Consider the following 26,797-nt stretch of genomic DNA (forward strand, 5'->3'; position numbering starts at 1 on the left):
GCGTTTCTGTCATGAATTACCAAAAATTTTGAATTTCACAATTGAATTCCTCTGTTTCCCTTTTAATTACTTTATACAAGAAAAACAACGGGATGCTGGGTGGAGATTCAAACGCCTAATCAGCTAGTAGCCGTTTACACTGGGAGCTGCAGCTGGGAAGGGTAGGCTTGAGTAGCACGGTAAAGCTTCAGCAGAGCCGGAGAAGACAGTATCTGGGAGCTTGGAGTCACATGCAGCCTGGCTTAAACAGAAAGCTTCCTGTCCCATCTGGTAAGTCGCTCACCTCCATTGAGACACTTCTGCTCCCTTTCCCCCAAATGAGGGCCCTGGTAGTGCCACCTAGAGTCCTGCTCCACTGAGGTTGAAGGGTCAGGTCACTTCTTGAGCCCAGGAGTTCCAGGCTAGCCTGTGCAATATAGCTAGTCTGGAAGGGGTGCTGCTGGACCTCAGCACAGTCTACAGTCAATTTCCTGTAGCCAAATGTGTATGCGCTTGATAGGATCTTAATTCAGACTCTTAGGTAAACAATGTTTTCTTGGTTTTGTGACAAATTTGTTATGGGTCCCTGGCTGGCCTGAAACTCACAATGGGTGATTTACACCATGGACTCTGTATCACATGACTGCCTGGAGCCTGTGAAACCTACAAGAATCCCAGAATTGGAGCTGTGAGCCATCATGTGGCTGCTGAGAATTCAATCCCAGCTCTCAGAGCAGCCAGCTCACGTAGACACTGAGCTATCCCTTCACACACACACACACACACACACACCCGACCTCCAACCCACTTTTTTGAGACAGGATCTCCCTATGTAACCCTGGCCTGGCCTTAAATTCAAAGAGATCAGCCTGCCTCTGCCTTCCAAGCACTGCTGTGGTTAAAAGCATTTACAAACATGCTCAGCCTAGCCGAATCATTTTAATTTCTGCTTTTCACTTATTTTACATTAACCTTTTTGTTTGTTTGTTGAGAACAGTCTCTACACAGTCCTGGTTGTCCTAGAACTCAATAGGAAGACCAGGCTGGCCTCAATGAGACCATCATGTTTTTGCCTTCAGAGTGCTGGGATTAAAGGCGTGTACCCCCACAGCTCACCATTTGCATTAAATTTAAAGCAAGACTTTGGTGGCCTATAAACTTGGAAAACGAAGGCAGGAAGAATATGGGTTAGAGGCCAGCACAAAGTACACAGGGAGACCCTATTTGGAAGAAAAAGAATGGTGGGGATATGTTGTGGAATGCTCTCCTGGTGCCCAAGAGACATTAACCGCTTCATCAGAACAGCTGTGGTTACTTGATCTCGTCTACTGACCTTCTATTATGGGAGGGGCATTAGACCCTCATCTGAGGCGCCCCCATGTCAGCTGTATGCAATTCTGTTCTAACTGTTCCAGCTTTTAGGAGGCTGAGTATATTGGAGGGAAGGCTAGCTGATAGAAGGATCCATCTTGGCAGCTATGGGGATGTGATGTTGGGGTTCTGGGATGGATGTGTGTTGGTCCTATTTGGGGCTCCTGTATGTAACCTCACCCATGATCCTGTATAAAAAACTGAAAAAAAGAAAAAAAAACTGATAAATACATTAGTTGGTCAAGTTGGACTTGGGTGAGAAGCTCCCATGTCACCATTGGTGGTTTACGTGGGGTGACAACTTATTAGTTCATATCTACCCAGGGATTGTTCCTGGATCTGGGTTGCTCCACCACTGAGCCACATCCCCAGCCTACTTTCCTTATTTATTACCTAATGTGCATGCACCACTCACAGATGCCAGAAGAGGGCCCTGCATCCATTGCAACTGGGGTTACAAAGGACTGAGCTATCTATGTTAAGTGCTGGGTATCAATCCTGGGTTCCTCTGCAGCAGCAAACATGCTTCATCCTAGCCTAAGGACTAGTGTGATGAAGTTGGGCAGCATTTGCTTCATGTTTGGTAGATTCCTGGGGACAAAATGACATCGCCTCATTATACTTATTTTCAAGAAAGAAACACTAGAAAGGAAGGGGTTAATGACTGCAAGTTCGTCCAATGAAGCTGTTTAGGGTTGGGGAGCTGTAGCTGTAGAGTTGAAAGTTCAACAAGGACAGAAACCAGGTCATTGGGAGACTTACAACTTGGAACTCTGAACTTTATTTTCTGAGGTGTCTTTATTTTCTGAGGTGTCTCATGTCCACATGGGAGTCACTATGGTGCCTGAGCTAATATCAAACTCAGGGACATCCCCCTGCCTCAGCCTCATGAACTAGTATTACATGTAAGCAGCAGCAATAAAAATGTACACTTTTTGGTAAAACCTACAGAAAACTCCCAGATGTGATATTGCACACCTTTGATCCCAGCCCTTGGGTGGCAGAGGCAGGAGGATGTCTGAGTCTGAGGCCAGCCTGGTCTACATAAAGAATTCCAGACCATGGCTACATTAAGAGAGACCCTGTCTGAAAAGTAAATAAATGAATAAATAAAATAAAAACTTACAAAAAACCCGGGCAAACATTCTTTTTAAAGATTTATTTATTTTATATATGTGAGTACACTGTAGCTGTCTTCAGACACACCAGAAGAGGGCATCGGATCCTATTACAGATGGTTGTGAGCCACCATGTGGTTGCTGGGATTTGAACTCAGGACCTCTGGAAGAGCAGTCAATTCTCTTAACCACTGAGCAATCTCTCCAGACCATGAGGCAAACATTTTTAAAGTTCTCTCTTTTTGGAGCTGAGAATGCAATACTCCACAAGTTATTTTAAACTACATATTTTACTGAATTGGAGGAGGAGGAGGAGGAGGAAGAGGAAGAGGAGGAAGATGAGGAGGAGGAGATGATGATGATGATTACTGAAATGGGGTCTCTCTGTTGAGTTCAAGGCCAGCCTGGACTAGAAAGAGAAACTCTGGGGGGGGGGTGAGGGGGGCTTTCTGGCTGAAAACCAGGCATGTTAGTCCATACCTTTAATCTTAGCACTGGGGTAGGCAAGCAGATCTCTGAGTTCAAAGCTAGCCTGGTCTATCTACATGTCTACAGAGTGAGTTTCCATTCTGACAACATAGTAATAAGACCCAGCCTAATAAGTAAATACATGCATACAAACATACATAAGGCTGAGAAACATGCATAACATTATATATAGATATACACACAGGTATAATGCCCATGCACATAAAAATAAGTGACTAAATACCTTAACTTAGATGGGTGTGGGGGCAAATGCATTAAATCCCAGCACCTGAGAGGAAGAGGCAGGTGGCTCTTTGAGTTTGAGTCTAGCCTACAGAATGACTTCCAGGACAGCCAGGATTACACAAAGAAACAAAAACAAAACAAAATCCCACGTTAATTAAAACAACCAAACCTCTTGATGTTGGCATTTTGTAGTTCTGTGTTCTGGGTTTGAGAACACTGCTCCCCTGGCTTCTCCTTCTCCATCATTGCCAATGAACCACAAGAAGCCTGAGCAAGGCACCAATAGTCTCCATGCTCAGTGTGCCCGAAACTCGGTGTGGATTCAAATATTTTGCTACTGCTTCGCACAAATGAGGAAGCCTTTTGGTTCTGCAAGAAAAATTAGAAGCTCCATATCAGATAAATTGAACAAAATATTTAATTTGTGTACACTTCTATTTTCATGACTGGTTGGAGAGACAGCAAGTTAAAGTTAGGATATCTTGTTGAAGTTTCCTGCAGCCCAGGCTGAGGTCCAGTTTGCAAAGTAGTTGAGGCTGGCCTTGATCTCTTGATTCTCCTATTTTCCTTTTGAGACAGCGTCTCTCTGTAGCTCTAGCTGTCATGGAACTTGCTATGGAGACCATGTTGGCCTCAGCCTCAGAGAGTCACATACCTCTGCCTCTTGGGATTAAACATGTACAGCACCATACCTGCCTTTAATTTATTTTATATGTATATGAGAGTTTGCCTTCATATATGCAGTGTACCATGTGTGCATCTGAGAAGGTCAGAAGAGTGCATCAGATTTCCTGCAACTGGAGTTACAGGCAGTCGTGAGCAGATATGGGAGGACTGAGAATCAAATCCAGGTCCTCCACAAGAGCAGCAAGTGCTCTTAGTTGCTGAACCATCACTCCAGCTCTAGAGCCTCCTATCTTTCAAGTGCTGGGAATACAAGCCTGTGCCACTCCTCCCAGAAACACGGGCTCTTGAGTGGTGAGAAAAATTACCCCAGAGAGTTTAAGTAAGCTTCCAGTATCCTCAGGACTCACTTTCCACTGGGAATGGGTGCGAATGAAGTGGGCTGTGGCCAATGATGCTCGAAAGAATATAGCTACTGCAACCAGCAGTGAGCCCTTTGACTTGGTGCTCAGTAGAACCTGCAGTGGAAGGAGCAGTGACTGTGGCCCTGTGACGGGTGAGAAGGGTTCTCTAAGCATTCACATGAAAATAGATGTTCTGTTTCTAGATGCTTCTCCGGGATCTTTACCCCTGAAGAACCACCAAGATGAACAGCAAGCCCCTACCCACGCTCCAGGAGCTGGCAGGGCAGAACCTTCTGAGGAATGAGGCCTTGGCCATCATTGCTCTGGAGAGCTTACCCAAATTACTCTTACCGCAACTGTTCAAGCAAGCCTACGATGGTAATCACGTTAAGGTCCTGAGGACATTAGTGTCTTCCTGGCCTTTCCCCCGCCTCCCGCTTGGAGCTGTAAAGAAGAGAACACCCTACTTGGAGACTCAATTACAGGTTGTCTTAGAGGAGATTGATAAGCTGCTTATCCGGGAGGTTCACCCCAGGTGAGGATGCTTAGGTAAACTCAGAGGGTAGCCCAGAGAATCTAGAGCAGAAATGAGGAGAGTTGAGTGTGGAAGGGTGCAAGGATGGGGCGGAGGACTCTCATGCCATCAGCTTGGAGAACCACAGAGGCCACTGCTGTGCCATCTTGGAAAGGGGTGTGGAGTGTTCAGGACTCAGGCTGGATATAGCAGAGGCTGAAAAAGTGATGACACACGGAATGGAATTCCAGCTTTAGAGCTAGAATAAAGATACACTTTAGATATTGTCCCCTTGCCTTGTTGCTGAGACTCTGTTGTTGTTGTTGTTTTTCCTGTTCTATTCACAGAGAGTACAAACTACAAGTGCTGGACTTACGCTCTGTGGGACAACACTATTTGGATGTGTGGCCTGGGTCCATGGATGACTGGTTACCCAAGGCCACTCCAGTAGATCCTTGCTGTTCTAAGATAGTAATGACGTATCCCTTGAAGGTAGCAGTGGACTTGCATCTCAAGGGTAGAGGCCAGAGTAGGCTGTTCTCCTACCTGGTTCAGTGGGCTGAGAGGAGGAAAGGGTTGCTACAGCTGTACTGTAATGAGCTTCAGGTTTGGGCACCATCCCACCAAAACTTCAGGAAGCTATCACAGATGGTGAACCTGGAGTATGTAGAAACACTGGGCCTGCATTCCTCCTGCAGTCCAGCCTTCCTGCTTAACTTGGCTCCTTACCTGCGCCGAATGACGAACCTGCGTAAACTTGCTCTCTCCAACATCCGTGAGGAGAACTTTATCTCCCCGGAGAAGAGGAGGCGTATCGTCACCAGGTTCACCTTGCAGATCCTTAAGCTGGAAAGCCTCCAGAAGCTGCATCTGGAAGCTGTCTGTTTCCTGGAGGGACACATGGACCAGCTGCTTGGGTAAAGACATGCTCTGCTGAGCTAAGCAAAACATTGTTCCTTTACATTAATGGGTACTTGGGTCCCTTCGGCCACTGGAGATTGGCAGTCCTGAGGCATCAGAATATCAGAGTGTCATTTTCATGTCTGCTTTGGCCTGCAGAGAAGTCTTACATAATCACTAATGGAAATGTGCAGGCCTAACCTCAGGCTGGTGGTCTTCAAAGAGGTGAATGCTGAGAAGCCCGTTAGAAGTCAGTGAGATCTAGTGACCGTTTTCTGGTTTCTTCCTTAGCTAGCGTGTCTCAACTCAGAGGGGAAGAGACAAGTGAAGAGGGCATTGTTACAACTAACTGTATTAGGTCTCCATCTGTGCTCTATTCAGTAGGCATGTGAATCGACACATCAGCCTGCCTACAATTTCTCAAATAGGAAACACTGGAATTTTTTCTTTAAATGTAATGGTGCTTTTTATTGAATGTTATCCTATAGAAATAGATGAAAAATTCTAAGAGTCCATAACAGGCATTTCCCTCGGAGCCAACCTGAAGTATGAATCATTTTGTCTCTCTCTCTCTCTCTCTCTCTCTCTCTCTCTCTCTCTCTCTCTCTCTCTCTTTTTATCTTTATTAACTTGCGTATTTCTTATTTACATTTCGATTGTTATTCCCCTTCCCAGTTTCTGGGCAACATCCCCCCAACTCCTCCCCCTCCCCTTTTATATGGGTGTTCCCCTCCCCATCCTCCCCCCATTACCACTCTCCCCACAACAATCACGTTCACTGGGGGTTCAGTCTTGGCAGGACCAAGGGCTTCCACTTCCACTGGTGCTCTTACTAGGCTATTCATTGCTACCTATGAGGTTGGAGCCCAGGGTCAGTCAATGTATAGTCTTTGGGTAGTGGCTTAGTCCCTGGAAGCTCTGGTTGCTTGGCATTGTTGTTCCTATGGGGTCTCGAGCCCCTTCAAGCTCTTTCAGTCCTTTCTCTGATTCCTTCAATGGGGGTCCCGTTCTCATTTCAGTGGTTTGCTGCTGGCATCCGCCTATGTATTTGCTGTATTCTGGGTGTGTCTCTCAGGAGAGATCTACATCTGGCTCCTGTAGGCCTGCACTTCTTTGCTTCATCCATCTTGTCTAATTGGGTAGCTGTATATGTATGGGCCACATGTGGGGCAGGTTCTGAATGGGTGTTCCTTCTGCCTCTCTTGATTCTGACTAGCCTACATATTTTTCCTCATAACTCAATGATTAAATAACTCAATCAAAAACTGTACATCTGAATAGGACAGGCTTATTCATGTTGGTCAGATCTAAAGTCTTTGAACACACATTAAAGTTTGCCCTTTTTGAAGAAATAGGGAAAGTCTGCTATACAGATGTTTTGATACTTTATGTGTGTGAGTCTGAGTTTGCCTGTGGAGATCAGAAGAAGGCATCATCAATTTGATCCCCAGGTACTATTTCAGGTGAGTCACCTTGTGGGTACTGGGAATTGAACCCACATCCTTTCCAAGAACAGCAAAAATGCTCTTAATGTCTCTAGTTAGGTTCTAGCACCTAACTTTGTTTTATTTTGTTTTGTTTGTTTTTATGAAATAGAGTTTCTCTATATAGCCCTAGTTGTTCTATAGACCAGGCTGCCCTCAATTTCACAGACATCCACTTACCTTTGCCCCCATTCCCAGTGCTGGGATGAAAAGCAGGTCTGACCTTCATCACTATATTCTAAGCTATTTATTTTGTATGTTTTGGGGAAGTGGGAAGGGAGAGCTACAGCTTTTGTGGAGGTCAGAGGACAGCTTGCGTGAGACCGTTCTCTTCCTTGTATCATGTGGATCCCAGGGATGAAGCACAGACTGTCAGCCCCCTTTCCAGACAGGTACTATTATCTGCTAAGCAATCTCACACTGGAATGGGCTCTGTTGTTTGTTTTTTGGTGTGTGTGTGTGTGTGTGTGCACTCGCAAATGTGTGTGTGTTTTGGTTTCTTCGTGTAGCCCTGGATGTCCTGGAAATCATTCTGTAGACCTCCGTAGATGTCCTGGCCTCTTAACTAGGAGCTCTGCTTGCCTCTGCCTCCTGAATGTTGGGATCAAAGTTGTGCATCCCCACCACCCAGCAGGAATGGGCTGTTTTTAAACGTGATGTCTTCCTATGTGACCCGGAGTAGCCTTGATCACCTTGTTTCTCTTGTCTCTGCTTCCTGGTCTCAATATTACAGTTGTGTGTTGTAATATTCAGGTTTTGTTCTTCTTCAAGATAGGGTCTCACTTTGCTGCTCTGGCTAATTTGGAACTTACTGTGTAGACTAGGCTGGCCTCAAACTCACAGGTATCCACTTGCCTCTATCAAGTGCTGGGATCAAAGATGCCCACTACTATGCCCAGTAACCATACCCAGTTTTGATGGATTTTAGTTGGATAGGGGATGGGTAGTTGGGAACGTGTAGCAGTGAGGTTGGGGAGGTACAAAGGCATGAAGCACAGGACGAAAACAGGATGTGCCGAGGGTGGGTTGGTCAGTGGGTGCTACAAGGCTTTTGGCAGATCTTAGTTGGGTAGTCCTTTCTGTGTGCTCTGTTCCTCTAGCCATCACTTGTGTCTTGCTTGACAATGAGGGAAGTATGTGCAGTTAAGGATGGCGACAGGCCTTAGTGCAGATTTTAATATGTAGACTTTCATGTAGCATCATGGGTACTGATCTGTCACACATCTAGAAAGATTTTAGCTCACATGGTCCTTTTATATCCTTCTCCGTCATCCTCCTGCACTAGTCATCAATTCCAAGAACCGTGTTCTTCTTTTTCTCAATAGGTCTGTGAAGACCTCCTTGGATGACCTGGCGGTGACTCACTGTAATCTCTCAGTATCAGAATGGAGCCATCTTCCTGAGTTCCCATGTGTCAGTCAGTTGCGACAACTGAATTTGGGCAATGTCAGATTGGCTGGTTTAAGTCCCGAACCCCTCCGAGTTCTGTTAGTAAAAGCTGGACCCACCCTGGTGACTTTGGACTTGGAAGACTGTCAGCTTGAGGATAGCCAGCTCTATGCCATCCTACCTGCCCTAAGCAGGTGCTCCCATCTCACCAAGTTCAGCTTCTATGGGAACCAGATCTCCATGCCTGCCATGAAGGACCTACTATACCACACTACCAGCTTGATCTACCTAAGGCTGGAGCTTTACCCTGTCCCTCAGGACAGCTATGACTACCATGGTATTCCCCACCTGCAAAGGATGCAACAACATTGTGATGAGCTTATGAAACTACTGAAAACCATTAGGGAGCCAGGGAGAGTCTTCTTTGGTACTGACCGCTGTGATCAGTGCTGCAATCGATACATCTATGGCAAAACCATTATGTGTAACTGTCGGAGACCTTACTAGTTCTATGCAAATATCAAAAACCTTCGTGGGCACTGGAAGATGAAAGGCAAGTCACAGTTGTCTAGTAAAGGGACACACAACATATGGTTTGATTGCTTGTTAACTTGTTGCCCAGGTATCATGAGAGTGGATTTGGGCAGGATGGATATATAAGGGCGTTACACCAGTATGGTGATTGTAAAGTCATATTTAGAACTGGGAAATGGGGGCTGGAGAGATGGCTCAGTGGTTAAGAGCACTGACTGCTCTTCCAGGGGTCCTGAGTTCAAATCCAAGCAACCACATGGTGGCTCACAACCATCTGTAAAGAGATCTGACACCCTCTTCTGGTGTGTCTGAAGACAGCTACAGTGTACTTATATATAATAAATAAATATTATTTAAAAAAAACTGGGAAATGTGTGTCTTTCCTATCTGTATAATTAGCATGGTTTATATTTGTAAAGCTAAGAAAGTTCTGTCAACAGCCACTTGAAATAAAATAAACTGAAGTTGCTCTCACAGTCTCTCCCATGTCTTTTGGGGCTCTGCTACATTTCAACTGTGTGACTGGTTGTGACAGATACGTGAACCCAAGGTTGTCATCTAAAGATCGCAGTAAGCTCTGATGGGAGTGTATTGAAGATGCAACCCAAGATACTCAGGACATTGGAGGAATTAACATAGGAGGAAAGGTACCGGGGTTTAAGCCACCGTTCTATGGGGCTGTATTTCAGGGGGCATCCAAACTTTTGAAACCATTTTAACAAATTTTCGAAAGATTTATTTTGGAGTAGCAGTGTCTTGCCTGCATGTTTGTATGTAATGTCATGCATGTGCCTGGTCCCTGTGGTGGCTGGAAGAGGGAATCAGATCCCATGGAACTGGAATTATATGGAGTTGTGAGTTGTCCTATGGGGCTGGGAACCATACTTAAGTCCTCTGCTGAAGCAGCAAGTGCTCTTGACTGCTGAATCGTTTCTCTAGTCTCATAAAATTTTAAGATTCATTTTGTATGTGTGTGTGGGGGGGTTATGTGTCTGAAGGTAGAGCTCTGTGAGTTCTAGGCCAGCAAGGGCTACAGAAGGAGACTCATATATGAAATCTGTATATGTGACATGAGCACAGATATTAAGAGAGGCCAGAAAAAGGGGGATGTGGGAGGATGCTGGGTGGGATGAGATATGCATATGAGCATCAGTGCCCTTGAAGTCCAGATGATAATGTACCTTGAAACTAGAGCTGGACTTAAAAGGCAGTTGACCCTACAGACAGTGGGAGACCAGCACTGAGCATTGGTTTGGTTTGCCCCACCTCGGTATTTTTCCCTAACAACATTCCTGTATTGTTTTGCCCTATATAGCATCGTTGAGCTCAACCTATGATAATGCTACCATTGAAAGACACTCACTTGCCCAAGAACTGCTCACGAGGTTCCTGTGGCAGCTTGCTGTTTCAGCAGCCTCCCCTCAGGCAGGTCGGTGAGCCTGGTGGCTTCTTCAGGATTGAATTATAGCTGCCAATTCATAAATAACTGATCTTTGCATGCCAAAAGGACTGGACATTAGCTGCTGGTTCGTGCCACAGTCTGCCTGCCTAGAGGACTGGTCTGCAGCTGCTGAGTCATACTTGGTGTTGGTTATGGGACTGCCATGAAGATTGAGTTCGCACTTAAAAGAACTATTGCTGAATAGGTCCACTTCCCCACGTCCTACGAACTTTTCTCTTCCACTACTTCTGGGTGATGGGTTAGAGGAGAGGGTAGAAGCCTTATTAAAAGTAAGTTGCAAAAAATTATGCCTACACATAGGTATGAAGATCCATCTTTAATCTGGGCCACATCTTCTGGCAGTTCAAATAAAGGGTATTGAAAGGGGAGGCTTCCTCTTTCCCTGCTTGTTCTTTCTAGCAAGTCCTTTCCTTCACTGGCATTGGAAGTACTTCTTTGGGATTCCAGCATATACTAAAGAGCACCTGAGACATTTAGCCTCATGCACTGACTCTTGGAATTTTAGTTGATAGACAGTCATTGTTGGATTAGCTGGACCACAGTCTGTAAGCCAATCTAATAAATCTACCCACTTCCTTGCCACATGACACGGATCATCCTAAAACTCCCTATGTAGACTAGGCTATGTAGATCTAACTCACAGATCCATCTGCCTCTGCCTCCCCAACTAAGGATTAAAGGGATGCACCATCATGCCTACATAAACTCCTTTTTAAAAAAATTCTATTTAATTATCCTCCATGGTAGTGAGTTTCTAAACGGATTTTTCATATGTCCCTGTGATCCTGCTGCCTCAGCCTTCAGAGTTGCTGGGATTATAGGCTTTTGCCAACAGCCCTTGTCTTTCCTTGGTCTAATGTTGGTTTCATATCCTTGACCCAAGACATTATTTTGGTTAAATTTTTGTTTTGAGACATAATCTCAATCTCTAGTTCTGGGTGATCTTGAACTCCTGACTCTCCTGCCTCTACCTCCTATGTATCTGGATTGTGAGTATGTGTCACTATGTTTGGTTTGCTACAGCTTAACTCAGATGTTTTGGAGGTTGATCTCTGCCTTTTTCTGTTAAGTAGTTTTGTATAATATGGTATCTTTCAGCCTTAGAATGACTCCGTTTTATAACAGCAGGTTATTCCATTTGTGTTTGAATACTAGGGCTGAATAATTGGTCTTATCTGTGAGGAAACCAACACCTTCAGTGATACATGAAATGCTGCCACCCATGAGCTGAGCAAATTGAACTGGGAATATATGGGTTGTTGGGCACTGTACAGAGATGATTTTAAATATTTATGTGCACTTTTTTTTTTCACTGTTTTGAGCAGTTTCATTATGTAGCCCTAGGTGGCCTGGAACTCACTGTGCAGACACAGCGGGCCTCAATCGAACATTAACCTGCCTCTGCCTTCAAGTGTTGAAATCAAATACATGTGCCTCCATATTGTTTTCATGTATATGTTTACCATTAATCTAAGGTTTCACACCTCCAAGTACTACAGTGTATTAAACTCTCTTTATTTTATTAAGTCAGAGTCTTGTGTATCCATGGCTGGCCTTAAACTGACTAGGTAGCCAATAATAATTTTTCTTTACTTCTCAAGTGCCACATTGTTCTGATTTTTCTTTTATTTCAACACTCGTGTTCAAAATCATAAGAAATGGCCAGGAGAGATGGCTGAGTGGATGAAAGCACTTGCCATATAAACCCAAAGGACTTGAGTTTAATCCCTACTGTGGAAAAAAGAGAACCAAAGTGCAAAAGATGTCCTCTGGTGTCTATGTACACATCATGACATGCACATACCAATACTCAATGCAGTAAACACACCACACACACACACACACACACAGAGAGAGAGAGAGAGAGAGAGAGACAGAGACAGAGACAGAGACAGAAACAGAAACAGAGAGACAGAGAGAGACAGAGAACACTACACTCATGAGGTAATCTTAGCATCCATTACATTGTATAGAAGACAAATGCCCATTTTCTAAAAAGTCCTGAGTATCTAAAGTCACTGATTCAGCAGCAGTTCATGAAACACCATTTACAGAAGACAACATCAACAAAGTCAACACAAGCACAGTCAAACCATATTTCCTACAAGGATGGTTCACACATCAAGCCAACATACATTGTCAACACCAGATCACACAGCCATCATTAAAAATGAATGGTGGAGGCAGCCGCCGCGGAAGTGGGACTCCTTTTCGGCGTCATTCCGGTATTTCTTAAAGAACCCCCCGGTTTTGCTCTAGATGTTGATGCCCAAGAAGAACCGGATTGCCATCTATGAACTCCTTTTTAAGGAAGGGGTGATGGTTGCCAAAAAAGACGTCCACATGCCCAAACACCCCGAGCTGGCAGACAAGAACGTACCCAACCTTCACGTCATGAAAGCCATGCAGTCTCTCAAGTCTCGAGGCTACGTGAAGGAGCAGTTTGCTTGGAGACATTTCTACTGGTACCTCATGAGTGAGGGCATCCAGTACCTCCGAGATTACCTGCACCTACCTCCGGAGATCGTGCCCGCCACCCTGCGCCGCAGTCATCCCAAGACAGGCAGGCCTCGGCCCAAAGGTCCAGAGGGTGAGCGGCCTGCAAGATTCACAAGAGGGGAGGCAGACAGAGACACCTACAGAAGGAGCGCTGTGCCCCCTGGAGCTGACAAGAAAGCTGAGGCTGGGGCTGGCTCGGCGACGGAGTTTCAGTTTAGAGGGGGTTTCGGTCGTGGACGTGGTCAGCCGCCTCAGTGAAGTTGGAGATTATGTTGTGTTGAATAAACTTTAAAGAAAAACGTGAAAAAAAAAATGAATGGTGGAGGCTAGAGAGATGGCGTGGTGATTACGAGCACTGGATGCTCTTCCATAGGACATGGGTTTGATTCCCAACACCCATATGGAGACTCAGCCATCTTTAACTCCAGTTCTAGGGGATCCAATACCCTCTCCTCACCTCTGTAGGAACAAAGCACCCTTGTGGAACGTGTATATACATACCAAAATAACCTCATACACATAAATAAATAAATCTAAAATTCTCTCTCTCTCTCTCTCTCTCTCTCTCTCTCTCTCTCTCTCTCTCTCTCTCTCTCTCTCTCTCTCTCTCTCTCTCTCTCTCTCTCCACAGCCAGAGAACAGAGTCTTGGGGAACTGTGAGAGTGACTCCAGGAAAAAAGGCAAAGTGTCGTTCACCAAAATTGCATTCTGTTCTCTGGATTGTTCTTGGATGTGATTTCATGTCTTCTGCAACAAACATTTGCCTTCAGTCTAGAAGATAGGTTTATTCTTGTTGAATTTTGGAAAATAGCTATAGAACCAAATCTAGTGAAGGGATATGTATACTGAGTGCTGTTTTCAATGTGTCCTGAATCAAGACATGGCCTTGTACCTTGCTTTCCCAGACGTAATCTATAATATGCACCGGGCAATTGTATTTAAATTGGCCTGTCCAGAGAAAGTTCTGTATTTAGTATTTAGTATGTACTTATTGGTGTTTATTTACATGTTCTTTAATTGTGTTTTTTTTTAAACATTTATTTATTTATTATGTATACATCACACAGCTTTCTGCCTGCATGTATGCTTGCAGGCTAGAAGAGGGCACCAGACCTGATTATAGATGGTTGTGAGCCACCATGTGGTTGCTAGGAATTGAACTCGGGACCTCTGGAAGAGCAGACAGTGCTCTTAACCTTTGAGCCATCTCTCCAGCCCCTTTAATTGTGTTTTTATGAACTCAAACAACCTTCCTTCTATCATTGTTTTCTTTATTACATTTGTGTATAAAACTATTCTGAAACTGGAGTAAAGTCTGCAACATTACACTACATTCTTTAAGGTCTTCAAATTCAAGATCTGCATAGGTCAGCAAATGTATAATGTGGGAGGACTACTAGCCACAGTCTAGCCAAAGAAGCAAGCTCTAGGTTTAGTGAGAGACACTGTCTTAAAAAAGCTTAGGTGGAGGAAAAACTGTCAACCTCTGGACTCCACATAGGCATTTAAACATGCACATTGCTCACCCTTCCTCCAGCACAGAGAACTTTATCAAATTATACTAAGCATTGTAGTGAATAATTGTGAGCCACATGGTGGCTCACAACCATCTGTAATGGAATCTAATGCCCTCTTCTGGTGTGTCTGAAGACAGCGACAGTGTCTCATATACCTAAAACAAATAAATCTTAAATAAAAATAAAAAGAGACAAAACATAAGGATCCATAAGGTGGGATCCATAAGGTGAAGTATAAAGATCATGAGTTTCAGACTAGCTTGAGGCCAGATAACTTTCTCAATTCTACATTTAAAAATAGTAAGGGTTTTTATAATACATATTTTATAAACACATAATGCTACATGCCAAAAGAAGTGATAGCCTTTTTAGGAAAGAGTCTCCATCATACATACAGAGCACAGATGTTTTCTCTGAGCCACGGTTCCCTGCATGAACATCGATTGCTTAGTAACTGTTGAGCCATCTTTCAGGACCTCTTCAGTTCACGTTTTTTTACTTTTTTCACATTATAAGTGGGGAGGGGTGCTCCAGAGTTGTTGCAGTAAATATTAAAAACAAAACAAAATAAAAACAGCTGAACCTTCTACCATGAGCTAGTGCTGGCACCTGTGGGGCCACGTGGCACTGGTTCGCTTTTGACCTGCTCTAGCGCTGGCATCCATAGGGTCACATGGCACTGCGGTATCCTTATCTCAGCGGCTCCACTCTGCCCCCAAGAACTCTCTGACGGTCCACGGGCTGTTCCAGCATGGCACCTTACCACTCTGTTCCCTGGAGTTAGTTCCTGCACCCATGGGACCATATGGAACTAACCATAATTTATTTCTGGTTAGTATCTCTCCTGGTGGCTCTCTGCTAGCCTCAAACTCTCTGGTTCCAACTACCCAGTAAAATCAGGCCTCTAGAAGTCCAGCATAGCCTGGCCTATCGCAGCTCCCTGCCATGGACTCTGCTCACCACTCCCAACCACCACCCCCTGGCAGTTGAGGTAAACACCCAACTACCCAGTGAAATCAGGACTCAATAAACTGTAATTTGTCAATCAGATTTATTATATATTAAATTATCAATCCACAATAAATCCACACAATAAACTCACAATCAATTGATAAAGATATAAACTACCCTAGATAAGATAAATTGACCTATAGAAATCCATCCCCTTAAGAAATATTCATAACATCCTGTATCTATGCAGGGATGCATGGTGAGGATCATTTACATCTGCCTCCATGTTGCTTCTCTGCCTCTCCATTTCCTTCTAAAACCTCTGTTCTCTCCTCCCTTCTTGTCCAATGACAGGCCTTGTTTAATCTTGTGTCTGCCTTCACCTGAATAATGACATCAACCTACACAGAGTTCCTAATGTTTTATAGAAATCAGCACTTACCTACAATGATGGGACTACTACCATATATTTCTATTTATTTTATTTTGTGTATGCCTGTACTTTGTATAGCATACCCACAGTTGCAGACTCCTGGAGGTAAATGGTAAACTTTGGGAGTCAATGCTCCCCTTCCATCGTGTGGGTCTCATTCATAGATCAAACTCAGATTGGTAAGCTTGGCTATAGTATAGGTATCGTTGGCATGTTAAGCAATCTTGGCTATATATATATATATATATATATATTATATATACATATTATATATATATATATAATTTATTTATTTTATGTATGTGAGTACAATAGGAGAAAGAGCAACCTCCTCCTATTTACTGCCAACAATGACAAAGTCTGGTCTCCTGGTCATAGATACAGCGCTGTAAACATTGAAGGCAAATCTGAGAGGCAAAGGAGACAGCCCCTGGCTGCCTTACAGTGCGAAGTGTATTCATGAGCTGAGAAGAAAACTGGACAAATTTCTCTGCTTTGACAACAAAATCAGCTTCATAGCACTCCAGAGGGGCAGGGTAACACTCGATGATCAGTTGGCTTAGGTTGGCTGTGCGATGCAGAAGATTCCTTAGAACAGTCATGGAGATGTCATTGTCATAGAAGTTGACCTCGACGAGCTGAGAGCACTGACTCAGGGCAGGGAAGAGAACACTGAGCTGAGAGTCTGTCATTCTACAATGTTCAAATTCCAGGGTCTTCAGAGTGTCTGCGACATGCTCTAGCAAAACTCTGAGAGGCACAAAACTCAGATCATACAAAATGACACCTGCCAAATGCAGATGTTTGAGATGATGGAGGCTCTGACACTGGGCAAAGGACTCCAAGTCTGATTGTGAGAACTTACAGAGAGAAATAGACAGGAACTCCAACGGGGTCTTCAGACACCTAAGGAGAGACCATGGGGGTTAGTTGGGCATAGAGTGACAGGGCTAACCTAGAGTAGGGGAGACCACATATCCTGAGTCAGTGTCATGCTGGGATGACAATGAGCTTTGAGTGCAGCCTGTTGGAGTCTGCCCACTCATGTCACGCCATTCTAGGCTGTGACCAGTCACCATCATGATAAGACTCGGTTATTATTTTGAAATGTACAATGGCCGCTAGACTATATGAGAGAGAGGAAATGCTTGCTTTGGAATCAGAAAGAGCTTTTCCTCCTTACTTACTGGAGCAATTTATTCATGTGGCCATGGAGAAAGTAGGCGCCAGCTATGTCGAGATGCTGGAGATGGTGGAGTTTGGAGAACTGAGAAATGAACTTGGTGACTCTCTTCTCCTGTGTGTCCGCTGACGTAGCTAGAATCTCAAAGAGGTTCTCATTGACTAGCGTTAGAAGGAGTCTACAAAGATTTTTCATCTGACCGAGGCAAGGTGAGAAGCAAGTCAACATGGGCAGAGTCCACTCTGTATTCAGTTCCAACTCCTCAAAGTAATCTGGCTGGAAAAGCTTCACAATCTTCCTGACAGTGTACATAGACAATCCCCTAGTCTTCATCTTCACACAGCACAGACACAGGGAATCTCTTCTCTCCTGTGCCCACTGCAAGAAGTAAGTTTGATGTTCCTCCAGATCCTGCTCAAGGCAAAGGTCAGTGACCACCTTCAAACGTTGCCTGAGGAAATATCTATGACGGCGTGCTGGTACTCGCCTTTCACGTACAGTCTGTTTTATGTGGTCTCCATCCTCTGGTCCAACTGAAATGTCCCAGAAGCCATGGTACACATTCCTCAGCTCTAACAGTTTAAGCTTCTGCCTTCTGTGGGTAAAACAGGTAGAAGGTGAGGAAGATACAAAAGACCAAACACTAGCTATCTTTTTCTAGGCATCTTTCTTGTTAGTTGCTCTGTGCTCTGCTCTATCTTCTACAGATTTGAGACTCCAGTGCTGGGTCTCCGCATAGCAACTCAAGCCTGCTGGGCAAGGGCTCTTTGCCTGAACTGCATCTGGAGACCTGTCCTGCTTCCTCCATTTGTTACTCTGGACCTCTGCTCTCCCTATTTCTATCACCTGGCAGAGACACAGGGCCGTGTAGCTACATGGGCTCCATGTACTGCATATGTAATGAACATTTGCTGTCCATTAAGGAGTCTGCAGCTCTTCAAGATGATATCAATAGAAGCCCCTATCCATCTTTGACCCCATTCTCCATGAGTCCACATGTCCTCCCTACACTTAAATGTAAGCCATTTGGTATTGTATGATTATTGCTTACCTTGGGTGAAAATTTCCTGCCAGATGCATGTCCACACCATCCAGCACAGCTTGCAACATCATCCTGTCAGGAAATTTCATCAGTGCCCCCACAGGGAGGCAGGGAAAGGGCCAGGCTGCCACCATTTCCTTCAGTATCTTCGTGTGTCTGCCAGTGAAGGCTGCCTTGAAAAGTGGTTTGAACAAGTCCCTGGGCAGCTCCTGCAGAGCAGAGATGGCCAAGGCTTCATCCTTCAATAGGCCCTCTATTGCCAAGCTCAGGAGTGTGGGCGGGGCCTGGAAGCTCATCCTGATGAATCTTCAGTCAGAATAGACCTGTTGAAGCATTGAGAAACTCAATTTTCAAGACGTGTCTTAGGAATGTGCAAATCCCTGCATCAAAGAACCACCGAAGTGCCAGAGTCCCTGCTCTGACCACAGTGTGGAACTCACGTTGTCCTGTTATAAGACCCGGTGGTCAAAAAACCAAACTCTTATCACTCTGCATATGGGGTCTCTCACAAGAATCTGCAGCGGTGCACAAATTAACCTTTCACACATGAGGTAACAATCACTGGTCCATGCTCCAGAACCTGAATGGAATTCATTTTGTAGTCTAGGCTTGCCCCTCCTTACCACGCTCTTAACTATCACTGGGGAGTGGGGGTGGGGGAGTCAGAATACGCTGTTTTAGCTACAACACCTGGCTAATGCACTTGGCTTTAAAATTACTGCATAGATGCCAGGTGTGGTGGTAGAAACCTCTAATATCAGCGCTTTGTAAGAGGAGTAAGGAAGATTCTGGGACGCCTAAGCGACATATTATGCTTTCATGCTTGTCTTGGGTAGTGGATCTCAAATAAAATATGATAAGAAATATCTTGATAGAGGTGGCTTGGTATCGGGGTTTGTGGTGGTTTGAATATGGTTGCGTTTGTCTCCTGGGATTAAAGATATGTACCACCATGCCTGGGCCTAAGTTTTTCATAGAAGTCACTGTTTCTCAAGATCTGGATCAAAAGATTGTGTCTTGCAGCCTTACGATCTGGATGACAAGTGTGCCCTCCATTTCTGGATTATAGTTCTTTCCAGATTAAAAGTCTAAACTACTCCTTTTTCAACTGCAGACACAAACAATACATTTAGCTGAATGGGCTCTTGCCTTGAGATCACCACTTCCTTAATCTCTTCGTCTCCTTCAGCAGAGGATTAAGTTCCATTTCACGTCCTGGTGCCCCTTTATTATTACTGAAACTATATATTTTGTTTTTTTCTTTCTAAACTTGCTATACTTGATAAAAATGTTCTTCATGATAGCAAGCCAGTGGACAAAGTCTATGCCGGCCTTTGCTGATATCCTTTGTCAATGCAATCAATCTGATTCTCTTCACCTTAGCCTTCGCCTCAGACAGACTCCTCAGACAAAGGCAAAGGACAGCCACATTCTTCACCAAATTACCACAAAAATGGTCTCTAGGCCACATTCTGAAATTCTTCTCTACTGAAACCTCTTATGCCAGGGTCTGTACAGTTAAAATAACTCTCAGTAACAAAGTCTTCTATACCTTACTAGGCTAGCCCATTAAAGCATTCCATGACTTTCCAAATCCACAGTCCCAAAATCCACACTCTTTCAAACAAAAGCATGGTCAGGCCCATCACAGCAATACGTTATTCCCTGGTAGCAATTTAGGGCCTTAGGGTTTTACTGCTGTGAATAGAAACCATGACCAAGGCAACTCTAATCAAAACGACATTTAATTTGGTCTGCTTTATGGGAGCATGGCAATGTCCAGGCAGGCATGGAGCAGGAGAAGTGGAGAGTTCTACATTTTCATTTGAAGACCTCCCATGTGGTTAGGAGGAGGGACAAAGCCACATCTTCTAATAATGCTACTCCCTGGGCTAAGCATATATAAATCACCTCAGGGTTTGATCCCAAAGTATCAGTGTTCTAATACTGAGCTACTTTTATAGATCATCTATTTGCTTTTTTTTTTTTTTTTTTTTTTTTTTTTTTGGGGCTGGGGCCCGAACCCGGGGCTTTGGTTTCCTTTGCAAAGCGCTTTCCCCCCTGGCTAAACCCCCAACCCCGAGTCAAGAAATCTTTATGCAGCTGTGTCCAGCCTGGATCTGGGATTGTCTGTGCTCAGGACCATAATTCTAGCTCCCAAGTGATTCTGGTATGTCCTGCCTGAATGCCTGAATCCCCTCTACATGATTTTTGTTTTTTTTGTTTTTTTAATTTCAGTCTTAAACAACAGCATGTCAAACAATCAAGGTGAAAGTAACACATAAGCTCCAGTGTTCAGAGCAGCTGAGACATGTGGCTTGTATTACAAAACCATTAGTAGTTTCCACAGCTATCTGTAAGCTACAGTCAAGAGGAAATTTCAGTTCAAACAACTGCAAAGCCTTCATCTATGAAACATAATTGAAGTGATTCCAAAGGGTTTAAACTATAAGCAGATCCTGTCTTGAATTCCAGAATGAACCTAGGAGGCTGTACAGATCCAGAAGAATCTGGAGTTCAAGACTAGCCTTTCCTTTTGGGACACTGTCCCAAAACTTCTCAAATGAACTTATTAACATGAAAATTCCAGGGGCCTGGAGAGCTGGTTCAGTGGTTAAGAGCACTGACTGCTCTTCCGGAGGTCCTGACTTCAAATCCCAGCAACCACATGGTGGCTCACAACCATCTGTAAAGGGATCTGAAGACAACTACAGTGTACTTATGTATAATAAATAAATAAATAAATCTTACAAAAAAGTTCCTGTCCAACAGGGGTTTCTCATTAACACCCAACCTAATGAAAGCAAATCATCATCATTATTGAAAGAGAGAGAGAAATCAGAATTTGCCCTATTTTATTCTAAATCCAGCATCTTGAAATATAGTTGAGTTGGAAATATGTCTGTCCAGACTATGAAAGGCCTCCTGATGGAGGAGATTGATGAGTGACTTACGTGATCACGAGACTGGTGACAGGGCTCCTATTCCCAGCAGGGCCAGGCAGAGACTGTAGACCTCAGGACTCTGAGTGTCTTTTAAGTCTCCTCTAACCCTTTTATCCTTTTTTTCCCCCTCACACCCACCCTATCTAGCTCCACCCCCAAGCACAAGATTCCATCAACTGGATCTTGATGTCGTGGTAGATTGATTGAATTATAGTTATTTGTGTGAACTCAAAATAATAAATTAGAAAGTGAAGAGTCCACTGATTGAATTGTTCAGTGTGTGTTTACATACTCAGATGGATGAAGGTTTTCTAGTGTGTGGTTTATTCCACTTTCCATGTTTCCTTTGTATGTGTATTTGAGTGTGTGTGTGTTTGAAGTTGACCTCAGTACTTCACCTCTGACAGAGTAAAACTTTACCAGTGAGCTGTCTTTCTGGACCCATTTGATTTACTCAGGAAGTTGATTAATTTTGTCAGTGATTCACTTATTTTATTGGAGACTTAGTATGGCTTGATAAATTGGATTATAGGGAAACTCTTTCTGTAGATCAAGTTGGCTATAAACAGAGCAATCTAGCTGCCTCTGCCTCCTGAGTGCTGGAATTATATGTATGAGGCCTCATGCCTGGTTGTTTCTGTTTTTGTTTTTGAAACCACCCAGAGTAGCATGTAATCAACTCTGTCCACAAAGCTGGCCGAGAACTTGCTTTGGCCTCTCTGGTACAACACTGAAGCTGGCTCAACATCAGATCTTCAAAACATTCATCTGAGAAATCAAGAAGAAATATCTGTGGGCTATTTTGGGATGTTTGCCACCGTGAGAAGCTCCCTGAAGGTGGATTGAGTCATGTTTCCCTGTAGCCACTGACTGAAGATGAAGAGCAGCTTAGCAGAACTGTAAGATTCACATGTGCTCATCCTGTACTCCCCTCCCCCTATTCATGCCTCCAGGATTCCAGACCTCCCTTTGGTAGCTTCTCTGGGGCTTTTTGTTGCTGTTGTCCAGGTAGGTCCTGATGAATCCCTCTGGTTAGGAACCATTTTGTAGCCAGACTGCCTTGTACATCAACAGATCTCATCTCTGTCCCTCCCAGTGTCAGACCTGTACCACAAATCTGCCCTCTTTGGACAGAACTAAGGACCTTTAGACTCACATGTCTAATTAATAATGATATCTTCCAGTTCTAGGGTATGAGGTTATATTCTCGAATCTAAGCCTAGCTCATGACTTCCTCATATTCCAGCAGACAAAGAGAGCACATGCAATATTTTCATTATTTGAAAGCTGAATCTGGGTATTTAGAATGAATACAAAAATCACCTCAGGGCATTTAGTGAGTTCCAGAGTAATTTGGACATGGAAGGTGGAGGTGAGTGAATCAGTTATTCAAGGTCATTAAAATTTAGAATTTATTTTACGTGTGTGTGTGTGTGTGTGTGTGTGTGTGTCTGACAGAGAGAGAGAGAGAGAGAGAGAGAGAGAGAGAGAGAGAGAGAGAGAGAGAGATTATAGATGGTTAACATGGACTGGCCTGGACACAATGAGACCCTTTGTAAGAAAAAAGGAGAAAAAAATTTCTTTTAAGGACTGCTTTGGGTTTCAACCAGCTCTGCTGTCTCTCCAAGGTTTTTGGCTATAGTTTTTCAGTCCTGAAGATTGAACCCTGTATTTTAAACAACAAAAATTCTTCCCAGGTTCTATACAGAGAGGGCCTGAGAGAAATTTGGGGGATCAGGTCTCTTAATCCCAGAAGTTGCTTGAAATAGGAGGAGCTGGCCTGGGAGATTCAATAGCAGCCAGTGGAGCAAACGAGGGTCATTTCAGTTCAGAAACAGAGACAGCCCTTTGCTGTGTGATTCAGAAATCAGAGGCAACATGTGTGATGGTTTGTATATTCTAAGCCCAATGAGTGACACTATTAGAAGGTATGGCCCTATTGGAGTACGTTAGTCACTGTGGACTTGGGCTCTAATATTCTCATTCTAGCTTCCTGGAAGCTAGCATTCTGCTAGCAGCCTTCAGATGTAGATATAGAACTCTCAGCTCTGCCTGCACCATGCCTGCCTGGATGCTGCCATGTTCCTACCTTGATGATGATGGACTGAACCTCTGAACCTGTAAGCCAGCCTCAATTAAATATTGTTCTTACAAGAGTTGCTTTGGTCATGGTGTCTCTTCACAGCAGTGAAACCCTAACTAAAACAGAAGTTGGTACCAGGGACTGAAGTATTGTTGTGATAGGCCTGATCATGCTTTTGTTTGGAAGAATGTGGATTTGAGGACTTTGGATTTGGAAAGCATTGGAATGCTTTAAATGGGGCTTGATGGGATATTCTGTTGTAAGACCCCAAAGTGGCCCTACATCAGGAGTGTCACCCACAGAGCACAGATTGACAAAGTGACTGCTGCAATAGCATGAGGGTATAAGGTTTTTAATTCACACACATGGGGTTGCTCATCCACGTGGGAAAAGGCAACCCCGAACCCAAAAAGCACGCAACTTTTATTCTTTACAGAGGGCAGACTTTAGCAACAGGGTTAGCTGGCCTATTCTCATTGACAAGGATCTGGTCAGGTATTGGCTGGCCTGCTCAAAAGGGTTGTTCTTGGCTCAATTAGTTACTTTCCTCATCCAGCCCTTCCTTCACCTGGCCTTGGAGAATCACTGGGAAAGGGGGCACGTCTCTTAGAAGGGGGGAGGAACTGGGTGGTCAGGCAGGGTCAGGATGATACCTTGTGGTTGTTCTCAGGATTCACCACAGTGGGGGGGGGGGGAGGTCTTTCCAAGAACAGTTGTTTTTGTTTTGGCTAGTTTCCATTAAGCCTGGTCACTCTGACTACGTAGACCTTGCTCCTGTATTCCCAGAACTTCGTTCTTACAGCTTTGTTTCTTGCATCTGTGAAACTTGTTACTGAGTGAGCATAATTTAAATTGTGCAGACCTAGCCCAAGAGGTTTCAGTGGAGAATTTCAATATATGGCCGAGAGACTGTTTTTTGTGAACAATGTGGCTACTTTTTGCCCTTTTCTGAAGAGTCTGCCTGAGGCTAAGGTGAAGAGACTCAGATTAATTGCATTGACAAAGGAACTCTCAAAAACACCCATCATAGACTTCGTTCCTGATTAAGGCTTATGAAGAACATTTTAGACAAGCATAGCAAGCTGAGAAAGGAAAAATATAAAAATATATGCTTGGAGTATTAAAACTGCACCAGGAAGTGAAATGGAGCTGAATCCTGTGTTCAAGGATGTTAAATTGAATTAAGGGAGCAGTGTCCTTAGGTCATGACCTCACCCAACTAAATTTAAATCCAAGCATGGTAGTATAAGGCTTTAATCCCAGGAGGCAAAGACAAGTAGATACTGAGTTCAAGGCTAGCCTAGAACAAAGCAACTTCTAGATGAAGGGAAAATTTAAATCCAGGCTTGGTGGACCACACCTTTAATCCCAGTGTTTAGGAAACAGGCATGCAGATCTCTGAGTTCAAAGTCAGCCTATGGTGCATGTTCCAAGAAAGCCAAGCTTACAAAATGAAGGAGTTGGAAAACAGAAGGCTGGTAATAATGTAATAGAACAAGAAGGCTGAACGAGCCAGAGTTGGGACCAATCGGGCCAGTGGGAAAATTTCCACCACAAACCTCTGAGCACAAGGACCCCTCCCTTCCAGGAAGAAAAAAAAGTTCGTTTGGTTCCTGGAACAGCTGCAAGTCAAACTGTCACACAAAGCTACCTGTAGCTTCCAACCAACACCCCCCTCCAAAGTCTTGAATGGTGCACTGAGTCGATCTGAAAGTTGTTTTGCTCCACCAAATGTGCATAGTACCCTGCCTACTTACCATTGTGCAAATTCATCCCCAATTGATTAAATTCTGCCCCAGTTGTTTACAAGGTATATAACTCCCTGTTAGAGTCTGCTCAGGGTCTTCTCCCCTTGAAGTGGTATGGCCCTGACCTGTCAGAATGATTAAACTCCTCTTGCTTTTGCATCGATCACCACTTTCGTGAGTTTCATCTAAGTGGTTCTGGAAGAGGTTTAACTCGGACCTCACAGGTCATGCCATGTTCTAACCCCAGCAAGGAGCCATGGAGTAGATCAATGTGAGCTTACAGTGCTACAGAGGGCAGAGCTGGAGAAGTGACACCAACCATCTGGAAGAGCTCAGAAGATCATGGGTGGGTTCCAGACATTGGGACAAGAAGCTATAACCTTGAAGTTGCCTTGGAGGCCCCAAGATATTGGAGATGCCAGAGCCATGAGATATCTGCTGAAGAAAGCTGCCAACAGGGAGCGGAACCAGCCCAGGAGAGGGATTTGGGGGATCAGGTTTCTTAATCCAGAAGCAGAAGTAGGAGGAACTGGCCTGGGAGATTCAACAACAGCCAGTGGAGCAAAGGAGGGCCCTTTCAGTCCAGAAACAGAGACAGCCCTTTGCTGTGTGATTCAGAAATCAGAGGCAACATGTGTGACGGTTTGTATATTCTCAGCCCAATGAGTGACACTATTAGAAGGTGTGGCCCTGTTGGAGTAGGTGTGTCACTGTGGACTTGGGCTGTAATGTCCTCATTCTAGCTTCCTGGAAGCTAGCATTCTGCTAGCAGCCTTCAGATGTAGATATAGAACTCTCAGCTCTGCCTGCACCATGCCTGCCTGGATGCTGTAATACTTCCACCTTAATGATAATGACTGAACCTCTGAACCTGTAAGCCAGCCCCAATTAAAATATTGTCCTTACAAGAGTTGCCTTGGTCATGGTGTCTCTTCATAGCAGTAAAACCCTAACTAAGACAGCATTAATAAAAGTCATGTTTGACTGAGATAGTGAGTGAATTCTGAGCCTCTCCTTTTTTTTCCTTGGCTTCCCCACAGGCACAGGCACTGCACTGCTGAGTCTGGGAAGAGGCAGGAGCAATCGACAATTAAGATCAGCATGGGTACATAGTGACTTTTAGACCAATTTTCAAAGAAAGGACTCCATTTAAAAAACATTGAGAAGACCAGCAAGATGGCTCAGAAGGTAAATAAGGGACTGCTTCCTGTCAGTCCTGGTAACCTGGATTTGACCCAGGATCCCCACATAGTGAAAGCGGAGAAGAAACTCACAAAGATTTTCCTCTGACCTCTAAGATGGGCTTTAGCAGGCTTGCATTTTGTACACACATACATATTCTCATTCTCTCTCTCTCTCTCTCTCTCTCTCTCTCTCTCTCTCTCTCTCTCTCTTTCTCTCTCTTTCTCTCTCTTTCCCTTCTCCCCCCCCCACAATCATAAAATAAATTTTAAGCTAAAAACAACAGAAATTTCCCAGGGGTTCATCTTTATTGGAAGTGACAGAGAATCTATCCCTAGGTCCCTAGGCATCTTATACAGTCTGGGGAATGTGGTATAAATCTAGCATCTTCCTTTCCCAGCAGTTCAGTCTCTAAAAACCCACAGCCCCAACCTTGGCCACCAGAAGTCTCAAGCACATATAAAATTATGTAGGAATACAGTGTGCTGTACTCTCCATTGTAGTTCATCCCATAAGTTTGGATGGGGCCAGGTTAAGATTCAACCCTTTAGTTCTACTGCCAATCAGGAGAAACTGGAAGAGGACAGCAGAAAGAGTCTTCCCCTCTAGGATTTCAGATCCCTTCTTTCCCTGCATCTGTAGGCCACTGGCTTTTTGACACCAACGTGAATTCCTTGGGGAAGGTGGCCAGTAACAAACACACTTGACTTCCAAGCACACT

General features: G+C 44.2%; 3 protein-coding genes across 3 annotated transcripts; 2 read left to right on the plus strand and 1 right to left on the minus strand.

Annotated features, from left to right (window-relative positions):
• Window positions 1–4,452: 4,452 nt before the first annotated feature.
• On the plus strand, window positions 4,453–9,004 carry LOC116886283 (PRAME family member 20-like). Its single transcript, XM_032887714.1, has 3 exons — window positions 4,453–4,745; window positions 5,072–5,641; window positions 8,434–9,004. Exons 1-3 carry the CDS (start codon window positions 4,453–4,455, stop codon window positions 9,002–9,004), a joined length of 1,434 nt encoding a protein of 477 aa, XP_032743605.1.
• A 3,748-nt stretch (window positions 9,005–12,752) lies between these two features.
• Window positions 12,753–13,305, plus strand: LOC116886291 (40S ribosomal protein S10-like). The gene has a single exon (XM_032887727.1). It carries the CDS (start codon window positions 12,753–12,755, stop codon window positions 13,248–13,250), a length of 498 nt encoding a protein of 165 aa, XP_032743618.1. The 3' UTR covers window positions 13,251–13,305.
• A 2,926-nt stretch (window positions 13,306–16,231) lies between these two features.
• On the minus strand, window positions 16,232–26,144 carry LOC116886298 (preferentially expressed antigen in melanoma-like protein 7). Its single transcript, XM_032887740.1, has 4 exons — window positions 26,119–26,144; window positions 18,128–18,424; window positions 17,081–17,671; window positions 16,232–16,799 (listed from the first exon to the last, which is right to left on the minus strand). Exons 1-4 carry the CDS (start codon window positions 26,142–26,144, stop codon window positions 16,232–16,234), a joined length of 1,482 nt encoding a protein of 493 aa, XP_032743631.1.
• Between the last annotated feature and the right edge of the window lie 653 nt (window positions 26,145–26,797).

This window comes from Rattus rattus, chromosome 1 (assembly GCF_011064425.1).
Source record: "Rattus rattus isolate New Zealand chromosome 1, Rrattus_CSIRO_v1, whole genome shotgun sequence".
NCBI classification, from domain to species: domain Eukaryota; kingdom Metazoa; phylum Chordata; class Mammalia; order Rodentia; family Muridae; genus Rattus; species Rattus rattus.